Source organism: Grammomys surdaster, unplaced genomic scaffold (genome assembly GCF_004785775.1).
Source record: "Grammomys surdaster isolate TR1022 unplaced genomic scaffold, NIH_TR_1.0 145, whole genome shotgun sequence".
NCBI lineage: Eukaryota > Metazoa > Chordata > Mammalia > Rodentia > Muridae > Grammomys > Grammomys surdaster.
The window spans coordinates 1,228,061-1,250,225 of record NW_021604603.1 but is presented as its reverse complement, the minus strand read 5'-3'; the positions used below and the strand labels follow the sequence as shown (position 1 = coordinate 1,250,225).

The 22,165-nt window shown below is 50.6% G+C and overlaps 1 protein-coding gene across 1 annotated transcript in view; it reads right to left on the bottom strand.

The window, feature by feature from the left end:
• Positions 1–19,419, bottom strand: part of Slc26a9 (solute carrier family 26 member 9) — a 25,908-nt gene extending 6,489 nt beyond the window's left edge. The window contains exons 1-16 of the mRNA XM_028764738.1: positions 19,330–19,419; positions 12,083–12,225; positions 9,725–9,864; positions 9,467–9,577; positions 8,678–8,853; positions 7,160–7,324; positions 6,390–6,542; positions 6,016–6,098; positions 5,212–5,359; positions 4,277–4,390; positions 4,065–4,142; positions 3,407–3,502; positions 1,323–1,429; positions 551–620; positions 368–460; positions 118–231 (exon numbers count right to left, since the gene is read on the bottom strand). Coding sequence (XP_028620571.1) covers positions 118–231; positions 368–460; positions 551–620; positions 1,323–1,429; positions 3,407–3,502; positions 4,065–4,142; positions 4,277–4,390; positions 5,212–5,359; positions 6,016–6,098; positions 6,390–6,542; positions 7,160–7,324; positions 8,678–8,853; positions 9,467–9,577; positions 9,725–9,864; positions 12,083–12,207 — 1,773 coding nt within the window. The 5' untranslated portion in view covers positions 12,208–12,225; positions 19,330–19,419. The remainder of the gene's footprint in view (positions 1–117; positions 232–367; positions 461–550; positions 621–1,322; positions 1,430–3,406; positions 3,503–4,064; positions 4,143–4,276; positions 4,391–5,211; positions 5,360–6,015; positions 6,099–6,389; positions 6,543–7,159; positions 7,325–8,677; positions 8,854–9,466; positions 9,578–9,724; positions 9,865–12,082; positions 12,226–19,329) is intronic.
• Positions 19,420–22,165: the final 2,746 nt, after the last annotated feature.

The following is a 22,165-nucleotide window of genomic DNA, read 5'->3' as shown; positions in this document are numbered from 1 at the left end:
ATCAGCGCTCCCAGCAGGTGCTCCCAGACACTTCCTGCCTCCCTCTCAAGGTGCTGCAGGCGAGGAGCCAGGGTCAAGATAAGAATGGGCATGGAGCTGGTCTAGGCCTCAGTTCACCTTGGTTTTCATGAAGAGAGACTTTCTCTGCTGTGTGGGCATCGCTGTCCTCTTCTCCTGCTTCCGGAGATATTTCTGCTTGGCCAGTAATACTTTCTGGGGGTCCATACCTGTCTGTGGGGAGAGGGCCAACAGCAATCTCGACCTGTACTTTGTGGGATGGCCTGCCCTTGGCTCCTAGCCCCTTTGTGCTTCCATCTTCTGGTCACTCTCTCTTCAGCCCTTCTGGTCAGCAAGGATGGAGGCTTACCTTGGCAATGACTTTTTGCCTGAAGATCTCTGAGTTGGCAAAGTAGAGAGGGGAGCAGTAAGTGACAATCTTAACTCCCTCAACTTCCTGGACCTGTGACAGGGAGACTGAGCTCAGGTCACAGATAGATCTTGGGGAGGGGGACAGAGTGAAGGAGGGAGGTTCTAAACTTGGATCACGTACCCTGTTGTATGTCTTGGGGTTCACATAGATGTCCGTGTCCATGACCTGGGCCAGTGTGGAGCCATTTCGACTAGAGGAAGAAGAAGAGGGAGGGGAGTAAGGATGCTAACAGGGTAGAGAGATGCTGGAGTGGGGATGGGAAAACCAGTTAGTTTTTCTGCCTTGGGGACCTGGGCCTGGTTGTCTGTGGCTGGTCTACCACTAGGTATATCTTGAAGTGGCCCAGAGTGGGGCTCAGGGGAGAAGGCAGAAGAGTATGTATGTGAGAAACCATTGCATCTTTGGTTCTGAGTTTACAAGAAGAAAGACAAAGTTTCTCCAACACTCAGTGCCGTCCTTGCCCATACCCCCCTAACCTCCTCTGCAGAGGCCTTGCCTGTGCTGATGGCTTCTTTTGGAGGAAGAGCACAGAGCCCATCCCCTGACCTTGTGTTCCCTTGGGTAGGGCCCCATTTGGGCTGAAGTTCTCACAGTGTTTCTGGAGGGTTGGTGGGTCTCACTCACTCTTCCTTGTCTGCTCCCGGCTCATCCCCAGTTCTCTGAAACCATGCTGGTTTGCTTTGAGGTTTAGGGTACAGAAATTAGGTAACTTAGTGTGCCCACTGTCCTGGCTGGGCTATGAGGTACTTCTGAGGTCTGGTAGCATGTCCCCGCGATGGGCCCAGAAGGCAGAGGATACAGTGTGCTATGCTAAGGCTTGGCATGGGAGTCCCCTTGCAGTCTGGTCCAGCAACCCCATACTGTGCCTGGCTGGGACAAGGTTGTCACTTACAACTGGGTCTGGAAGATCACAACCAGGATGGAGAAGGCCACGCCCACTGCGACACCGTAGGGCAGGCTCAGGAAGAACGAGGAAAGGAAGCTCACCACCCAGACACACTGTGAGGAGAGAGATGTCAAAAGGCAGCCTGGGGAGAAAAACTGCCTCCTTCAGGAAGTCTTCTGGGATTAGTCAAGGTCCTTGTCGGCCTGCCCAACTCAGATCACTTCTTCTGCTCTTGCTTCATTTTTTCAGTGAGTCACGTACTGGTGCTTCAGTTTGTTTGCCTGTTTCTCTTACACTGAGTGCAACTTGTGACCTTTTTTTTTTTTTCCCCAGAGCTGGGGATTAGATACTGGGCCTCATATACTAGACAAGTACCTTACCATTGCGCTCCACTACTACCCCACCCTAGTCCTTGGTCTAGTTTCAGAACTAGAAATCTAGCCTTCTATTTTAATAGAATTCAGAAGTGTGAGCAGAGAGGTCACGTGAGAAGAGTAAGAAGAGCGGGTGCCTGGTTCAACTGGCGAGCCAGTTTCCTAGACCACACAAGGGAAAATGAAGTCCACTCTACAAGAAGACCAGGGCCTCAGAGAGTCATCGGTCCTAGCCTGGCAGTGTGTTATTGATGTGAGCTCTCTTCCTGTCTAACAGTGAGGTGCCCATGCTTTGGTGGGAGCTCAGCTCCTGAACAGAAAGTGTGAGGCAGTTCTCCTGGTTGGGTGCATTCTCTCTCAAGGGCCTTCAGGAGCTGCTAAATGGCTCTAAAGCTGTGGTTCTCAACCTTGCAAATCTGCAAACTTCTAGTACAGTTCCTCATGTCGTGGTGACCCCCTACCGTAAAATTACTTTGTTGCTTCTTTAGAGCTATAATTTTGCTACTGATATCATCTGATATATAATGTATGATGATGATGCATATGATGGTAATCACAGTGTAAACATATGATATATGGGATATCTAATATGTGACCTCTGTGAGAGGGTCACTCGATCCCCAACAGGGGTCAGGACCCCCAGGTTGAGAAATGCTATTCAAGGAGTCAGCCTCTGTTGGGAATTTCAGTAGAAGCTCAGTGAAGATCAAATATTATGGCATCATATGGCTGTTACAAGGGACTATGGCCAAAGCCAAGAGATGGGTGCTTTGTGGTAAAAGCAGATCCTTGGGCTGGGAATTAGAACATTTAGTTTCTTCCTATCTCCCTAACTCACTGGGAATCTCCCAAAGGGATCACACATTTCCTGACTTTAAAGTCTTTCTTCCCTACATGGTGCAGGCAAGCCTTTGCCTTCTAGAGGCAGGGCAGCCCAGAAGTCTGGAGCCCAGCAGGGAGCTTCCAGCTAGACCCTGGCACTTGCTTCTTCCATTGCCTTTGATGTTGTATTCACTGAACCATTCTGAGCCTGACTTTGGTCATCCTCAATTGGGTTCAGTAAATTTCTGGGCTACGGTAGGTGGGCTTAAGTGGAAACAAGACAGCATTGTCAATACGCTGGAGCTTTTATCAGTCCTGCCTGTGAAGGCACAGCTGCAGTATGAAGTCATACTCGAAGGATGTTTACGTAGTATGGTGCTTTCCCATTGTGATTCATTTAACCTCAGAGCCAGTGTATAAGGCAGAACACAAGTTCATCCCACAAACAGATGAGGAAGTAGAACCCTAGAGAAGTCTAGAAACTTGCTCAGGATCCTGGTCTTCTGCTTTAGAGCCTAAGCTTTTTTTTTTTTTCACAGAATAATTTTTTTAAATGGGAGGGGGCACAGTAAATGATAAAAGTAACAGATACTAAGTTTTGTTGATCCTGCACGTAACGCAGACCACACGCAGTTTGCTAGTATGAGCCCATCTTCTTCATAAGCCATCCCAAAGTTGAGAGAGCACATGTCTGCTTCAGAGATGCGGAAGCTGAGGTTCAGGGAAGTGATGGAATTTGCTATTGGCTACAGAGCCAGGGAGTGGTTGAACAAAGAGTGTCTCTGCACACTCAAGCCCTTCTCAAGCCCTGGGGACTAGGGAACAGCAGACAAAAGGGCTCTCCGTCAGGCTAGAGCTGCAGGCTACAGGAGGGCAGGAGCACCCCATACTTACACAGTCCAGCTTACTCTTCCTCCAGAGGTAGTAGGGGTCAGTGAGTTGCTTGAGGGAGTTCTTGAGGTTGACAGCTATCAGGGCACCGAGCACAGCCTGGAGAAGCAGAACATCGCGACACGTCATTTGAGGTATCCCCTTCATCCTGGCCTTCCTACACATGCCTGACCCTGGAGTCCGGCAGGACATGGCTAGAGTTCCAGGACTCTTTCTCCAAACTCTACCTCAACCTCAGGATTGGAAAGCGAAGCCTCTTGAGCCATACACTTGGTTCTGGGCACAGCTTTACTTTACATTTCCCCTCTTCCTCCATCCCTGAATGGCTCACATCTTAACATCTTTGTGAGAGGCTCGGAGGGTGCCCTGAAGTACCAGATACCTTGTCTTCTAGTCTCCAGCCTAGGGACAAAACTCCCAGAAAACCAGAGGTTGAAACCAGTCACACTCAGTGAAATCAATCCTACACAGCAGCTGTCTCACTGACAAGGCATAGTGAGCCTCAGTCTCCCTCACCCATACAATGGGGGAATAAAATCTACATCATTTACTTCGTAGGGTAACGGACATCAAGTGTGACAGAGATGGCCGGCCAAGCACTACTACCACTCATAGGGATTGTTTTGCTGTCACTGTCCCCCGCTCTCAGTTGGGCTCTTACCTTGGGGAGAGGGTACAGATAGGATCCCAGGACCAACATGGTGATCATCACCACCAGAGACACACACAAGCTTGCCACCTAGTCAGGGGAAGAGCTGGAGTGAGCGGGTTTGGGGGTCTCGTGACTTGGATGGGATGCCCATAGCACCTGGACATCTTGGGGACAGTCACTCTATTTCCACTCCTACCCCAGTCCCCTGAGGCAAGGCTCACCTGGGACTTCCCTCCAGCCCCATCCACAGCCAGTGTGACAGAGAGAGCGCAGCAAATGACGTGGATCTTGAAGAAGGAGCCGAAGAAGTTGCTACAGCCCAGGGCAATCATCTCCTGTGGAGAGACGGCAGGGTCGGTTGGCGGGGAGTAGGACTGAGATGTGGTCAGTCAGCTGTGTGAGGAGGGCCAGGGGCCTATGGTTAGGAAGTGACCATAATGCTATACAACCACACGCTAGCACTCAAAAGGCTAGCCTCAGGGCTGGGAAGATGGTTCAGCAGGTAAAATACTTGCAGGATGGGCATGAGGACCCAGGGTTCAGACCTCCAGCTCCCATGTAAAAAATTAAACATGGAATCCCAATGCTGAGGAGGCTGAGAAAGGAGGATTCTCAGAGCTTAAGGGCTAGACAATATAGCCAGTCAGTGAGCTCTAGTTCAGTGAGAGACTCTGTCCCCTCCCCACCCCAAAGGTTGGGAAGTGATAGAGGAAGACATTAGATGGTAAGCTCTGGCCTCCATATACCTATGTATACCTATATGTATATGAATGCATATACATATGCATACACCTGTGCATATACATGAATATGTAAGCCTTCCCCCAAGACTCCCTGCATACAAAGAAAGGAAGCAAGGAAGGAAGAAAGAAAGAGAGAAAGAAAGAAAGAAAGAAAAAAGGAAAGAAAGAAAGAAAGCTAGCTAAAAACAAGAGGTCAACTTCTTAGGTCTAGTCTCTAACCCTGACTGCTTCACATCAGCAGAGAGACTCAAGACATCTTCTCCTGCCCTTTGTGAGGGGCTGGGGTGTAGCCCAGAACCTCTTGTATGCTAGCTCTACCACTGAGTCATTCCCCCAACCTTCTTAGCTGTCATTAATAGGATTCTGTGGGCCCATACACCTGAGCCCTGACAGGAGCAGCTGGAGATAGATACCTGGTTAGAATCCACGTCATAGCCATGCTTGCTGGCCAGGGTCCTGCCCATAGCCAGATTGATGACATAGCCCACAATTGCCAGGGAGAAGGCTGTGCCCACCATGTCCTTCCACTGCGAAACCATCGGTGCCACTGGAGTGGGAAACCTGCCAAGGATCCAGAAGAGGCAGGGCCCAGAGGTGTGAGAAGGAGGGGAGCCGAGATCCCTCTGTATACCAGGGTCTTACTTGTACGACTTGTCCCATGTGATCTCATTATAATCAGAGGGCAGATTCTACTGAGCTTGGCTTTTAAAGGAGGAAGCCAGGGCTTAAGAGACCTAACTTCTCCAGGTCAATAAGCCGGCAGATGGGAGAGCTTCATTGTGCCCAGATTCTGAACTCTTTGTGCACACTAGTGTTTAGACCCATAGACCTCTGGTACTATAAGATTTTGCCTCCTCCCTCCCCTGTTGCAGCTCTGTGGGGCAAGCTTTGCCCTGATCTTCCTGGGCCCAGCATGCATGCTTAAAGACTTTAGTTGATCTTAGTGGCTACCTTTCTGCAGGGACAGAGAATGTGCATTGCAGAAAAGTGATGGGAGAGGGACTTGTTTGACTGTATTCAGTACATGAAACTTATGGGCGCTGGGGAAGGTTGCCTCCCTTAAGACCCACTTTTCATAAAGTGGCCAGTATGGGCTGGTTATGTGGCTTTTCTGAGTCAGGGCCATATAGTTTCTAATGAACTTTAGAGCTGTTCATGTCCTCCCCATCTCTGTTGGAGAATGGGGTGCCATTGACCACTGAGTGATCTGGACTTACCCTTGTCGGATCTCCCCCACAATCTGCATGTGATATTTTTTTGGCATCTTGCAGCTCCCAGAGATAGCTGTTGCAACTACCACCTGTAAAGTGAAGAACGGATATTGGCTCTTAGTTGGGGCTAGGTCGGGCCTCTTTCCTATATCTTTTCCCAGACCCCACTGCCTTGCCTCCTTGGGGGGGACTGTGTGTACGACACAGCCCCAGGAGTCACACAGGGGTCACACAGTGGCCATAGAGCACATTCACGTGTGACTTCTGGCCCCACTGGCTGCCAATGGAGTGGGTAGAGGGATGGACAAGGGCTCCTTTGCTCACAGCCTCCCCCCATCCTGACCCTCAAAACCCCATCTCCAGACAGCCAAGATCCTCACCACGATCATCTCCGTAGGGATGGGGAAGTGGATCTTGTGCATATACCGAGCGTTGAGTTCCTTCACCAGCACCAGGAAGACACCGCTGACCAGGGCAAAGATGAGCGAGGCGATGTTGGTGTGGGGGAGGTTTTTGCAAATGTCAATGAAGGTCTAGGGGAGAGAGCATCACAAGCTCTCATCCTTTCTTTCCATACTGCCCTGCCCTTGGGTGCCTGGCCCAGGGGAGAGATGCCGCTGGAGACATGCAAAGGCAGAACACAACCCAGGTTGTGAATACCATCCCATCTCCAACTACCCTCTCCCACAGGGTGCGTTAGGAGCGAATGCTAGGATAGCATACTTTCTTATATTTAGTGTGTGTGTGTGTGTAAGTGTGTGGCACATGTGTGCAGGTGCCTGTGGAGGCAAGAAGAGGGTGTCAGATTGCCTAGAGCTACAGTTACAGGGGGTTATGGTCCACTTGATGTTAGAGTGGGGAACTTGAAGATGACTTATTTTCCTTATCAAGGGTTTAAACTAAAAAAGAAGGGCTTTCCAGGTAAAGGAGTTGAGGCACTGGAATGGGGGTCTCCTTTTCTGCAGGGATTGACCACAGAGAACCCCAGCGAGTGCACGAGAATCTCTGTTAGATCCCTTTTCCACAAGGAGAACCCATTGGGAACCTCTCAGTGGTCCAGCCAGCTATCGGGATGAATAGTTCACAACCTCCGAAGGATGTGAACTCTGCTCCAACCCTGCCCCTCCCTGGAGGGTGTTTCTAGACTTACAAAGACGATGGAGCCAGGGCCTGTATAGGAGGGGATGGTCAGACCAAAGATGTACTTGAGCACAGAGATCAGAATCTGCAGGCCAGCGGCTGTCATGAAGCCCCGGATAAAGGATTCTGAGAGGTAGATAGCAACAAAGCCAAACTGCATGAAGCCCAAGGCCATCTGGAAGGAAGAAAGCAGACAGTCCATGATGGGTCATCTGTTCTGATTCTTGCCTGACACACAGCCCGGCCTGGAGCCTCATGTACCTCAGAGACAGTAGGGACTCAGGGAGAAGAGGCCTGTGTAACCTTTCCCTGCCACTCACTATGACATGGGTGCCTGCCACCAGACCTAGGTCTCCTCAGTACACAGCCTCTCTGTCATGTCACCAAGCTGGCTCCAGTTCCTTCATCTTAAAATAAATGTGGCCCTCCTCCAGTGCCACCTGTTGCCCAACCGAAAACTCAAGAGACACACTGCTTCACCTCCCACGCACGGCTTACCACAAGTCAATGCTCTTGGCAAAATCTTTCTTCCTTCCTCCACCATCTCCTTCTCCACAGCCACCACTCTGCCAGGTCCTCTGCAGAATCCCTGCCTACCCACATACCATCTTTCTGTAGCTAATAGGACCCAAGCTGCTCCCTAAGGGACAGATCACTGACTTTATTATTGGGCCCCTGCCTGCCTTTCTAACTTTCTTTAACCTCCTGCCTTTGAACCACACTAAACTCCTTGCTGTCCCCTGCCTGGCCAGGCTGCACTGTTTTGGGCCTCCATGCTCTTGGGTGCTGTTTCCTCAGCCTGGTGTAGCCTTTGTGCCTGTTTATTTAGGGACCAGTGAACCCGTCCCTGCTGTTTCAGGTCAAATGTCCCCTCCTCTTTGAGGACTTTCCTAGGTCCCCACAGCCACTTGTTCATGGCTCTGCTGTGTCCCTTATCTTGCCATAGCACACAAATTTATCTATTGACAAGGTCACTTCCTCTGTCCCGCTTGGAGCCACTTGTGCACTGGGCCTTTTTTTTTTTTTAAACTTATCTTTGTATCCTCAGGGCTTAGCTCAATTCCTGGCAGAGCAAAGCCACCAGAAAACATTAGGTGAGCGATGAGAGAGTGACTGGTCCTCTCTGGAGTGGCCGTGAACTTGCACACTACATTTTTTCATCCACACTAGAGGAACCCCTTGTCCTTCTGGTTAGATGGTCGGCTTATGCAGCACACCCGGGGTGGGGACTGGGGTAGAGGAGGCCCGAGGGGCAGGAGCGATGCTGGCTGAGATCAGAGTTTCTCTAAGGGGCATCTGAAATGTTCTGTGCCGACTTTATGCTAAGATAGTTCCATCGGATGCATGGGGACGAGTGGGTGGGTGGGGGGGACTCTAAGCTACTTTTAAGTTCCTTTAGGCCCTAGGATAGGGAGGACAACGGAGCTCTAAATCAACCTTAACAGCACACTGCGGGGTTTGAGGTAGCCTTAAGGTGATCTGCCACTTTCTGAGGTGCAGTCACTGATAGGGTGACTATTCGGCTCACCTGGATGACAGCAGTCAGGCAGGCAAGTGTCGCAGACACATGCAGCCTTTCTGCCTCCATGGCCGCTGTGTCCACGTAGGTCTCATTGGTGGTGGTGTTGAAGATCTGGAATTTCGACTCTGGGGCCAGCTGCAGACAGATGTTACCCACCAGGATGCTGATAACGGCAAAGGTACCTGTGGTGCCCCACCCAGTCAGCAAAAGTCAGAAGTTTGCAGCGCACCCACGGTACTGGTCTAGGGGTCCAGCCCAGGAACGTGTACCAGCCCTTTTGAATGACTCCCTACATTGGGCTCTGTCCGCAAAACTCTCTATCAGAAGCCATCTGTAAGCTGCCACAGATACTTCCCCAGATCATATATATCCTTGTCAACATTATCTCGCTGGACACCAACTCCAAATGCAAGCAGCAGAGCCTGGACCAGAAACTAGCCCCATGTCCAGGCTCTTTTGCTCCATCTCACTCGCCACTAGACAACTCCAAATATCCCTGCCAGGAGTAGCCATTTCTTGAATCTGTTTGGGCTGCATAGCATATGGCATATCTTGTTCTGTCACGCTTTGCTCTCCTTCCTGAGAGGGAGATGGAACAGTCTGTGCTGAGACCTTACATGGGTGTAGTGATTTCTCCAAGGCCATCGAGGACCTCGGATGGGATGCAGTGACCATCCTTTCAGATCGGATCAACATCAATTCCAAGAGAATGAAGGTGGAAACTGAGCCTCCTTCACCATGCCCTGAGTCTCTGGGGTCCAAGTCATTGTGCTTGTCAGAGGGGAGAGACCTTACCTGGAACCATCTGATGTATACCCCCTAAGAAGAAGTAGGTCAGGAGGGGGAAGAAGGAGGAGTAGAGACCGTTGACAGCAGGAAGATTGGCCAGCAATGCAAATGCCATGCCTGCAGGAGGCAGAGAAGAGTGATGCTTAGCTCTGGAGAGCGTCTGGTTCACAGGAGGGGGGATGTTCACAGAATGGGGTTGGGGAGGGAGAGATGGGAAAGAACAGGAGGGAGTGGCCAGCTAGGCCTCTCTGAGGGCACTCTCACCTTGTGGGACCTGGATGCACCCCCCACTGAGTCCACCCAGCAAGTCAGGGACGATGTAGTCTTTGATCTTGTACTTGGGGAGCCAGGAGAGCACAGGCAACAGCCCAAACACAATGGCTTTGAACTTGGCTGAGGAGCACCTGCAGAAGACAGCAGATTGCAGAGAGACGCTAACATTGCTGTCATTTGGTTCACCCAATCTCAGTGCAGTCAGTATCCTGAGCACACATCCTACGCTGCAGGATGTCAAAGAGGGAAAGCTGTGCTTTAAACCCGAAAGTCCGGCAACAAACCCTGGGCATCACTGTTGGCTCTCCAATTGGGAATCTATGAGGCTTTGACCGCAAACTATGGTATTCAGCCTTCTTGAGGTGTTAAGTCCTTTTCTCTTTAAACTTCTCAAAAACAGGTAAACTCTGTTGTCCCCGTGAGGTGCACTCTGCCAACCTGGTTTCCTCTACCTATGGTGAGTCTAGCATGGGCGTTCACCCCTGGCAAAGCATCAGAGTGAAAAGATGGGAGAGCCATTCCTTGGCCAACAGGGTGAGGAGTATCGATCTCTTCTCTGTTTGTGGAACACCCTGAGATCCTTTCATGGAAACTCATGAGTAGCCGGAACAAGGGCTTACAAACCCAAGGGTGACAGCCAGTGGATTGATGACTTGGGGTGGGGGGTTGCTTTTCTTCTCCCAGGTGAGGGAAGGCAAATGCTCTGGGTCCCTCCGGTGACTCACGGTCTGATTAGGCTTCCGTTCCTGCCCCGCACCAATCTTTACTCTTTGCTGTTGCTCAACAATAGTTTCCCTGACACTGGGGCCCTGGATGTCACCCAAGTCTGAAACCAACACAGACAATGCTTTGTATCCTGGAAAGTATAGGCAGATTTTTTTTGGTCCCGATTAAATATTCTGTAGAACGGCATCTGCAGCAGCCCCTCTGTCAGCTCCGCCTCTTCTGTGGCTTGTGGTGCTTCTTGCAGCCAAGACATGGTGAACAGCTTGATGCATACAGAAAGCCTTAGCTAGGAGGCAACAGTCCTGCAGGCGCTCTGTCAGGTTGGCTTATGGCAGAGAAAACTGGACTCACCGGTAGACAGTTGGCTGGGAAAGGAATACAACCCAATGCCCAGCCTTCCCGCACCTCTGCCATATGTCAGGTAAAGCAATCTGAAGTCTGAAGATGGTGCTGGAAAGAGATGCCAGACGACTTATACAGAAGCCTCAGAGGTCAGGACAGAATTGGAGGGAGAGATTACCTCTCTAGACATTCATTCATTCATCCATTCATTCAACCAGTATTTTTTGGAGCACTGCCTATATGTAAGACACTTGTTCAAGGCTCTTGTGCCAACGTCATGGGAACTGTTAGTTTCTGCCTCTCTAGAGTTTTAATCATCCCTATTCTTCAGGAAAACATCAGATCCTCCATCCCTCTAGCATGCAAACAACCTAAATGTCATCTCATAGGACACAAAGACTGGCTGAGCCCATCTGTCTGGGGAGCATAGTTTTGGGGACAGGGCTCAGACACTGGACACACAGCTCTTGAGTGTCACTGAGCAGAGGTGGAGCCTCCCAGGAGAGGCAGGGCTGAACTAGGATTTTTAGTAAAGACTCCAGTGGGTGATTCCCCTGGCCTCAACCAGTTCCACCTGTGGCTCCACTTTAGCTACTGCCAGTGACCTCAATCCAAGTAACTGAATCAGCTGTTTCCCCAAGGGAGCAAGGGAATGTGAGGTTTGCCAGAAGTCTGGGGACAGAGGAGGAGGAGGAGGAGGGGAAGAGGAGTGGGGGGAAGGGGAGTGAGAGGACGGAGCCCGTGGTCCAGGCTTCTGGGGTATGGATATGGGCCATTGTGTACAGCTACTTCCTTTGGGGAAGTGTTGCATAAACCACCACCAGAGTTTAGGGATCCTGAAGGCTGGTGAGGCTCCTTTCAGTACAGCCTAGGAATTTAGGGCCTCCTCTAGGAATTCTTTGAACCAGATGGAAGAAGGGCTATGCAAGAGGTGATGAGGCATGGGAAGATGGTGCCTGGGGTAGCCTTTGATACACAAGGAATGGGGCATGGGGGAGAAGCTCACATGTCCATTCCCACTCCATGTTGTAGCACACCCATCTGCAGGTGCTCTGAGGACCAAAGAGAGGTGTGGGAGGATTAGAACTGCAGGAAACCCGGAGCAGGGGATAGAGACACCCTACAATCCTCTGAAACAGCTAGCAGATCTTGTTCTCCTCTCCATCCTCCCTATGGATCTCAGAGTAGAGGAGCTTGCAGGTTCTAATCTTCAGGGTTCAGAATCTTCCCTCCACCAGGACTTTCCTAACCCCTTGGGGACTGGTCCAGGAGCCACATTACCTGAAAGTGTTGCGAAGTTTCTCTCCCACCGGATAGACGCGGTCCTTCTTCTCAAACTCATCATCGAAGAGGGAGAGAGAGTACGCAGCTCTGTCTACCACGTAGCGGGGCCTGGGCTGGCTCATGTCTGGAACATTGACAAGCTTTGGGAGAAGCAGAGTGTGGAAAGGTGAGGGGCATCCCTTCTCAGTGCCAGCTGGGGCCTCTTCTCTCTGGTCCTCACTGCAACAGAGATTTATTCCAGTCTTCCCGCCCCTATCCAGCAAGGTGCCTCCCTTCCTCTGTCAAGTCTTTCCGCCAGACTCACTTCTTTCGGTGGCCTTCCTTCTCAGGTACTGATGATACACACACTCGCCCTGGCTGTTTTGCTTGGCACCCAGCACGTGGCTGGCACTCCACACCTGTGACATCACTGTCACTCCCGCTGAACACCAGGTAGAGAGAAGGTGGGAGTACAAGGACAAAGGTCACAGCTGGTTTCCAATACGTTAATCCTAGTCCCCTTAGCCCAGGATGGCTCCACAAACTGCTTCTTGCCCCAGGCCTCTGTTACCCTGCCAGAAGGGCTCATATCATCCAGCCAGTTAGCTTGAAACAAATGGGACAACAGCCTGCCTAGAGGCAGGGGGATGGCCAACGTGACCTTAGGAGGACCTCTGTTGGATAAGACTGTCTGCCTACAACTTCACCAACAGGTTTCCCCAGGAAGGACAATGGTGTGCTTGGGGAAGTCTGGATGGTCGGTTTTGGCTCTCTCCCACAGCTTCCTGTGCCCAGCCTCTCCCCCACCCTTGTGTATGAGTGCTTCTCTCCTCCTCACTCTTTGCGTAACTTCACTGATGTTCCAGGAGCTGAGCAGGGCAGAGCTTGGTGCCAGGGCCCTTGGGGCCCAGAGGAGTTCCCTGTGAGAATCATTAAAGCTGTGTGGAGGCCCTCAGGGGAGGAGGTAGATGAGTTTGAGGGAGGCCCCCACTTGAGAGGTCCCCAGGGAATCTGGGGTGGCTGTAACCACAAAAGGTTTGAAGATAGGGTTGAAGATGTGTAACCCCAGAGGGACCCACCCTGCCAGACTTCCTAGGTGAAGGCCTCAGGGAGTGGGTTAGTGTGTTTGCTTTTTTGGAAGAGAACACTAGAAAGAGATGAAAATCCAGAGATCTGAGACTGGTTCTGGCTATGCTGGAAAGAAGGAAGGGATGTATTTTGTCTCTGCGCCTCCAACCCCTCATCAGCAGAGTGGGGTGGGCTCCTTACTTCACAGGGACGTAAGTGTGATGGCCAAGAAGGAATTAAGGAAAAGGCAAAGAAGGACAACAACCTGAGTGTCTTGGTTAAGGAAGTTGTGTTGCAGTTGATTGATGTACCCAACCCTTTGGTCTGTGGGCAGAGAAAGCCTTCCTTTGGACTGGCAGGTTGGACTGTTAGTGAAACCCCACGGTGATACCCACCAGAGGGTAAGATGGGTGGATGAACCTACCCACAGAACCCCTGGCCAGCTGCTTGCCTGGTATTTAGTACCTAGCAAATGCTTGTTGAGTGAATCAACCAATGGGGTTTTGGAGGAGACCTGGGCAGAAATGAGTAAGGGCGGTGGTATGTGAGACGTGTAGTGGGAGAAACTCAAAGTGGCTTCAAGAAACCAGCCTAAGCTTTAGAGGCAGAGTGACCTGGGTTCATAGGTGCAGTTTCTTCATCCCATAAGTGGGGATAATAACAGTCCCGACAGTTGTTGTGGGGATTAAGCGAGCTCTGTGTGTGAGGCTCCGGTTTCTTAGGTTCCCAGCAGGTGGCAACGACAGTGATTATTATTATTAAGACGGGAGGATGCTTTCTTCCTTATGGGAGATGATTCTCCAGCATCCAGTCTTCATGCTCCATGGGGCAGCATGGCTTCATTCTTCCTCCCAACCTCCCTGGGGTCTGCCAGGGGCCGGCTTCCTAGCTAGCTTGCTTGATAGGCTCATTGGAAGCAGAGGGTAAGGAGTCTGATGCCCCAAAGGAGCCCATAGTGCCAGGCCTGGCTTCAGGGATGCTTGCAGTATGAAGAGCATGTCCCAGGCCACTGAATGGACCAAAAGAACTGGCCAAATATTTCAAGGTGAGCTGACTGACAAAAAGCAGAGTCACTTAGAAGAATGGGAGATCTTGTTCCTGTCCCAGCCTGTAGGGCGAGGTGGGCTGAAGGATTGTCCCAGGCTATTTTTAAAGGCTACCTGTTCTAGCACACTTTCAGGCTGGGATATCTCATGCTACTATTCCAGATCCCTGATCAGCTTCCCTGTTTGCTCAGTCACTCCTTTCCTGTCACTTGCCTCCATCCCTCAGTCTCCACATTCAGTTTGTTCACCAGTCCTACTGCTACTTCCGTCTTTTTTCTTTTTCTCTTCCTGCTTGTGTATTGACTTCGCCCTGCCCCCACTCTCCGGGGTCTCACTTCATTCAAGCAGCATTCTTAGCTGATTTCTTGGCCACCGCTCTCATCTTCCACGCGGCACTTATGTCCCGCTCGGAAATCTCAGTCACTGCCAGGAGGCCCAAGCCCAGGCTCCTCTTTTCGGCCTTCTGTTAGATGATCCAGTTGGCTGGTCCTTCTGCCCCATACAGGCAGGTGGTTCACCCCAAACAGGCTTGGGTCTCTCTTCCAGAGTTCCACCTAACCCCCAGTGCTCTGACTCATTGCTGCCTGTCCTTGAGGCCTGCTAGAATTCCTCCCTCACTCCCATCCAGAAACCTTTCCCACTACCCCTGCCTAGGGTGACTACTCTTCCCCTATGTTCTCCTCCATGGCTATTCTGGCCTAGGTACTGTAGTGGGCTTCAGCCATTCCTGGCTGCCTGTCCAGGAAAGGGAGGGAGGAAAGGGATGGGGGGTGTGTGCGAGCCCTTCAGAAGGTACTGGATGGGTGACTCAGCATGGTCTCTGCCTCTCCTGGCAAGGCTTCCCTATATCCTGAACTCTGGGAGTCCCCAGTGACACAGGCTCACAGAAGGAAAAAGTCCCTTTGCGTTTGGTAACACCACCTGCTGCTTTCCTGTACACCTCTCCTCTTCCAGGACCCGGACATTGTGGGGAACCAGGGCTTTTCATAAACCTGATTATAGAAAGGAGAAGCAAGCAGTTGGGTGAGGTCAGGAAGTTCTGGCTAGAAGGGGACTTGAGGATGGTGCTGGTCCAATTCTTTTATTTTGTGAATGAAGAAACTGAGTCATGAGGAAAAGCAGATTTGTGTGAACTAGGCCTCTGACAACTATTCAAATGCCTATGAAGGAAGGGGCGATGGGACCCCCAGGGACAACACTGACACATGCTCTCTGATGAGCTCTGCTCAGACCAGACTTCTGGGTTCTGTTTCTCCTCTTGAGGATGCTCCCTGTGTTCTGCTTCTTACCCTGGCCTCAGCTTGTCTAGCACAGTGGCAGACTGAGTTGCCAGGGAAGGCTCAGGGGCATCCCTGGCTCCTGAAAAAGAGGCACCTTCCTCATACTTTCTGTTTTCAGGAAGGGGTGAGCATAGCAGGGACGGTCCCCTCAATCTCAGCCAACCCTTCAGGCCTTGGAGCAGCGGCTGAAGGGAAAAGGATGTATTATCATGGTGGGGAAACTTCAACCTTTTGTAGAAGGGCTTAAGGGGTTCTCAGAGCACTAAGAGAGCCTTCCAATTTGGGTTGGGTAAGGAGGTGAGAGAGGAACCAGAAGGCTGGAGGGATGGCTTCAGGGTTAAGAGCATGTGCAGAGGTCTGAGGCTCAGTTCCCAGCATCCACATGGTGGCTTATGCCCATCCCTAACTCCAGTTCCAGGGAATCTGACAGCCTCTTCTGCCTCTGTAGGTACCACACACATGCACACACACACTGTATTCATACATACATACATACATACATACATACGTACGTACGTACAGGCAAACCCCTCATACACATTTTTTTTTTTTCGAGACAGGGTTTCTCTGTGCAGTTCTGGCTGTCCTGGAACTCACTCTGTAGACTCTGGTCTCGAACTCAGAAATCTGCCTGTCTCTGCCTCCCAAGTGCTGGGATTACAGGAGTGTGCCACCACCACCTGGCCCCCTCATACACATAAAATGAAATTTAAATCTCTAAAATAACAACAAAAAGTGAGAAAGACAGTGAGAGGGGTATCAGAGAGATGTGTTATCCCTAGTTGAATACACAGCCCAGGTGGGTCAAGTGTTTGCAGTCATCGATCATTGTTGTGTATTGGGCCCCACCCTATCACAGCGTTAGCCCCTCAACTTGGATGGACTTCAAGTGCCATGTGACAGTACTGAGGATCAGAAAGGTGACTCTCACTGGAGAAAAGAGGGAGGGCATCCTGAAGAGCTAGAGGTGGGCTCTTTAGGACTTAGGAGGGTTAGAGAGGGAGAGAAAGGGAAGGAAAGAGAGGGAGGGAAGAAGGGAGGGAGAGAAAGAGAGAGAGAGAGAGACACACACAGAGAGACAGAGAGAGAGACAGAGAGACACAGAGAGAGACAGACAGACACACATACACAGACAGACAGACACACACACACACAGAGACAGAGACAGACAGACACACATACACAGACAGACAGACACACACACACACAGAGACAGAGAGACAGACAGAGAGAGACAGACAGACAGACAGATACACACACACACACACATACACACACACACACACACAGAGAGAGAGAGAGAGAGAGAGAGAGAGAGAGAGAGAGAGAGAGAGAGAGGAAAGAGAGACAAGTGGTTACAAGGACAATTCCTAAACCTGGGAAGGAATGAGGTCAACCTGGCGCTGGAGGAATCTCGGGACAGTGTACAGCTGAGGAGCTGGGGAAAGGGAGAAAGTGACAGATGGATTCTGTGAGGCCTCCCCCAGATGCGTTCCAACAAAGGAAATCTCATTGGGTCTCCTCCCTATGTCCAACTAGATCTGTGGATCCCCTTGGAGTGCTTGTTTAGGGGTGGGCTCAGCATGATGCCTAAGGGGATGAGCGGTGGGGTGTCAGGCCTGGGGAAGCAGTTGATCCTGGCCGTTATTTTTTATGACTGTCTCTGGAAGGTTCTCTTTCTAGCACTGTTCACTTGTCTTTCTGGCCCCCCCTTTCCTACTTGTTCCTATGCTCCAGTCACAGGCCCTAATACTCTTTTCTGTAGGAGGAGGGACATTGGGGAACAGAAAGGTGAGCGCCTGCCTCTGGATTTCTGTCACATCTGGACGTGACCCTGTCACTGTAGCCTAGAGTGACTTCCTTCCTAAGCCCCGGCTGGGGGAAGGGTGCCTGGGAGTTGTTCCTTGACACACCTTGCCAGACACTGGAGCAGACCTAGCTTGGCAGCCTCCTTATCACAGGACTACCTGTCTGATGGCTATGTTCTGGGGAGAGGAAAGGCCACCTTGAGGTCCCCTTGGCTCCAAGGACTTTCCCCTTGCCTTCCTCATCTGAGGTAAGTATCCTAAGAAAGGCAGCGTCTGTCTGGCTAGAGTGGGGATATAAGCTGGCAACGGGAGAGAAGGCTGGAGTCCTGGTTGAAGACTGAGGCCTGGTGTGCAGAGGGAGGCTCTAGGAGGCTATGTATCCCTAAGGCATTTGAAATGCTCTTTCTTCCAAATGTCACTGTGTTTCTGGTGCCTATAGTCCCCTTCTAGCCCCAGGCTGATGTCCTCTCTACTGTAAAGGAAGATATAACCAAGACAAAAGTTGACTCTCTGGCTGTTCTGGGACTACATCCTTTGAAGGGGACTCACTGTTGGGTGGGAGACTCAAGCCTCCATTCCTTATCTCCAGGCCCACTGGCCCAGCTGCCTTCCCTGTTGAGAATAGATGAACTGGGGCTAAGTTCCAGCAGAGGGTGTAAGGTGAGGTGCTGAACAGTGTCTAACAGTGAGACCTGCACAAGGTCACAAGGTCCCTGGAAGGACACAGACAGAATAAGATTCCTAGAAGTTCCCTAAGAGACCAGTGAATCCAAGACTATAGGTCAAACCCACAGGTAGCACTGAGTGAAATCTGACCTCCCCTGGAGGATTATATCTTTCAAGTCATGACCACAACACATTCCATAATTTGGCTCATGAATGGTGGCCTCTAAAGGTTATTTTATAGAGTTTGAGACACTCTCACTAGATACAGATTATATGTCACTCTGCTGGAAGCCCCTGAGTACTAAGAGATAAAGGGTCGGACTTTGCTTCAGGATTTCTTAGAGTAAGCCACAGAGCAGGACAGACCCCGGGAGGAGCCAGAAAGCCTGGTAGTATTTGGTTCTGGTATGTGCTGGTCTTCATGTGCAGGACAAGCAGGCTCTGGCCAGGTTCTGAGAGCCTGCTGGGGGCTGCAGGGGCTCTGGGAGAGGATTATCTTTGGGTAAAACCATGTAGGGAGAAATTTCTCTCTCTATCTGTCTTATTTCAGGGTGAGGAAGGCTTTGCCACTTTAAGGGGCACATCCTTAAAGCTGGTGTCCTCCAGGTACTCTCTCCTAACAGGCCTAAGCCCAACCGAATAGTTGACATTGCGATGATAAAAGATTTGTTTGGCCCAGCTTGGAGAGCCTCTGGGCTAATTTCCAGAAGTAGAGACACTGTCTAAGGATGCCTTGGGACCTCTTAGAACTGTGGGCTGGGAGGTTCAGGATCTGGGTGCCTGTAAGTCTGGCTCATCACCTCTGTACTGGCCCAGACCCTTCTGATGCTGCACCACGAAGAGCTGGTCCCTCACTTGCCTTCAGCTTTTTATCTTCCTCTCCAGCTACCTCTTTCAGCTTCACAGAAGCAACAGGGACCAAATAGGAGTTCATAGAGTTCATGCAGAGTAGCCTGAACTGGGGGAAATAAGTGAGGGAAGGACAGGGACACAGCCACTGCCAGATACATCAAGAGCTCTCTGCTTCCAGGATTTGAAAAGAAGTGGAGAGCGTAGGTGCCTGTTTAAGAGACCCAGGAAGATCCAGGCTCCTTTTCCTGGAAGGCCTTGTTTTGCCCGACTCTGACTGGGTGTCACTGAGCTCCTCCAACACAGAGTCCATTCTGTGTATTCTTCCAGCGAAACTCACCCTAGCAGCTGAGGTCTTTATGGTCCGCTCCACATAGGGCAAGAACTGGAGGGCTGCTCATAGGATCTGGTTCAGAATGTCCTTTCCATTTGTACTCAGGTTCGTAAGCCCCCACCCCGTCATCTCTCTTCTGAGGGTACCCCTGGGGCCTGCCCTCTTCTCTGGATAACCCCCAGCCCTTGGGTGGGTTGGGCTGGGTGGGGCTTACCTCTGGGTGAGCAGAGCCGGCTGGGCAGGGCTGCAGGTGTGTCTGGGCAGCGGGCAGCAGAGAGGTGTTCCTGAGGTGTGTGAAAGGGCTCTGCTCAAATAATCCAGGGAGGCGTTTATAAATAACTTCACCTCAGGGCCACGAGGGAGACCCGGCTTCTGATTGGCTCTGACGGGAAGTGGTTTTGAACACTACACCAGAGCTAAGCCTAAGGAGATAGGAAAAGGAGATAAGGGGGGAAAGGTCCCAAATGAACAGCCCTTTTTTTGTTTTACCTGGGGAGCAGGGCTGTTTGATGGGAGCTTGGCACTTCCTAAATCCACCTGAAGACAATAGGTCACATTCAGTGGGGCCACTACCCCACAGACTCCCCCAAGGCAGTTGGCAGAGGAGGGGCAGCAGGCAGATTCCTCTCTGAGACTGCTGTCCTGCTACTTTTGGGGCTGGGGGTCAAGCCACACAGCCTCTTGGACAATGGACACCATTGAAGCCACCTGAGAGATTGGGCTCTGTGGCTCTTGCTTTGAAGGTTGGGGACAGTAGACCTCTGAGCACCCTGGGAAAGGGTATGAATGGTGCCTGGAGGCCCTGAGGGCCTTGAAGTACTTGGAGCCGAGGCGGAGTCTTGGTTTCCAGCTCTGTCCTCGACCTTAAATCATTGTGAAATCTGTCTCTGTGCAGTGAATGCAGTATGCTCGGAACCATCAGAGACACCACGAGGCTCAGAAACACCATCGTAAAGAAACTAAAGAAATTGGACCTACAGCAAATTTAGGAGTGGTGTTTTGAAAGCCAGCAACTCTCTATTCCATCCTTTCCAGGAACCAATGTAGCAGAGCCGAGGGCAGTGCTTAGACTCCCAGATGCCTTTAGGGGCAGGGTTGTGGGTCCCATGGACCCAGATGCAACGGGAAACCTCTGAAAGCTGTGTAGGAATCCACCAAGTGGGAGTCCTTTCCTGATTCCAAGAGGCTTTTTCCCCCCCAAGACATCTTGTGCTAGACTGTCCTAGTCCTGAGTTGTCCTTCCATCTCTCTAAGACAAAACAGAAGCTCTGAGATTTGATGGAGTCAATATAGGGGTACTTCAGCAAAGCACTGTTGGAAGTGCCTCTGGGAAGGTGAAATGAAGTTGTTTTGGTACATAGTAGGGACTCAACAAATATCTGTTGAATAAATGAAAAAATGAATTGTCTGCAAGCCCAGCCCAAGGGATACTTTGTAGATACATTGCTTGTGGGGACTAAGGAAACACCCAAGGTCACTCAAGGTGTCAAGGTGTAGCCAGGATGCAAGGAACCAAATATGCCTGCCATTCCGGTGGGGGGGGGAGGATGTATGGTGAACACTGTGTCTAGGAGCCCTTCCCTATGCTCCTGCATAGGCAGCATGCTTCCTTTTCTGCAGTATTTCCTGCCTCTGTGTTATAACATGGAGCACAGCCAGTGGGCGTGATGGCTGGGTAGTCAGTCTTCCAAACTCAAACTCGTTTACCGTATTAAAGATGTCAGTGGGCAGATCCGGACTTGTTTACTTTTGCATTCTGACCACTTCCTCCACTTTCTGGTCCTCGTTAAGACTTCACTGTGAGTCTGTGAAATGGGTGAATAATGATGGGAGGGAGACTTTGAAAAAATCAAAACCTGAGACAGGAATCTGTCCATTGACATCCATCGCTGTCTAGTGCAGTGGGCAGTGTGGCCTGACCTGCATTTTGGCCAGGAAATTCCTAGAAAGCAGATGAGTCATCAGGCTCCTACAATAACTAAATGACAGTGGCCATCCAGATCAAACAGTGGTCTCTTTGTTGAGCCATCATGCTTGTCAGGGAATTTTTGGCTGTCCTTCTTTTGGGCAGAGAGTGTCCTGCCCAGTTGACTGGGGCAACCAGGGTTATCTTTGCAAGTGTCTCTTCTCTTTTAAATGACCTATGGATATTCTGGGCTACCAATCGGTCTAGTGTGAGCTTTCTTATCTGAGCTAGTTCCCTCTGTGCCTGGCCTGGCTTCCTATAATATCGTTCAACTTTCATACAGATTATCTGATTTCATTCTAAAGCCAACCGTGTGGTACACACTTGCTAGGCCCATGTTTGACCAAGTAAATGGAGCTTGACTAAACTGAAAGAACTTATCCAAGCCCACCAAGATCTTCATGAAAGAAATCAGAAGTGAATTTGGCTACCACACTCTACCTGATGTGTTTAACCTTTGAACCTGTAGAATTGGAGATTATGTGCAAAGCCACACCTGCCTTTTTAATACAACCAGCCAGGCTTTTGACCAAGTCCTAAAGTGATCTGGATGCAGGCAGCATGGGTCCTCCAGAACGGCCTGGGAGCTCCCCAGCTCTTTAACTTTTCCACAGTTTCAGAAAAATTCTGCACAGGGAGGCTTTACTTACCTAATTGGACAGGACAACTGAACTCAGACTCCTTTGAAGTTGAGTCATAGGTGGGAGGGACCTGGACCAAAAGTGGGGAGTCAGAGGTGGTACCAGAGGGCAAGCTTCCCTGAGGGCTGAAAGAGGGTCTCTGGAACATATCAGATGGACTAAGCTATGGGACACTTAGAGCTGAGCAGGGATAAAAAATATAGAGAAACAGACATGGTGCTGAACCAGAACCACCAAGAACAAGAAATAGAGATGAAGTCTTTGGAAGAGAAAGCAGAAAAAAAAATCACCAAGAATGCCTCGGCTTTGGGTTTTGTTTTTTTTTTTAGCTCAGCATCTGTTTTCATGATGAAAACTCCTGTTTTATTCCCATCTTAGGGCTAGAATTTGTACTGGTTCCTTCCTTCCTTCCTTCCTTCCTTCCTTCCTTCCTTCCTTCCTTC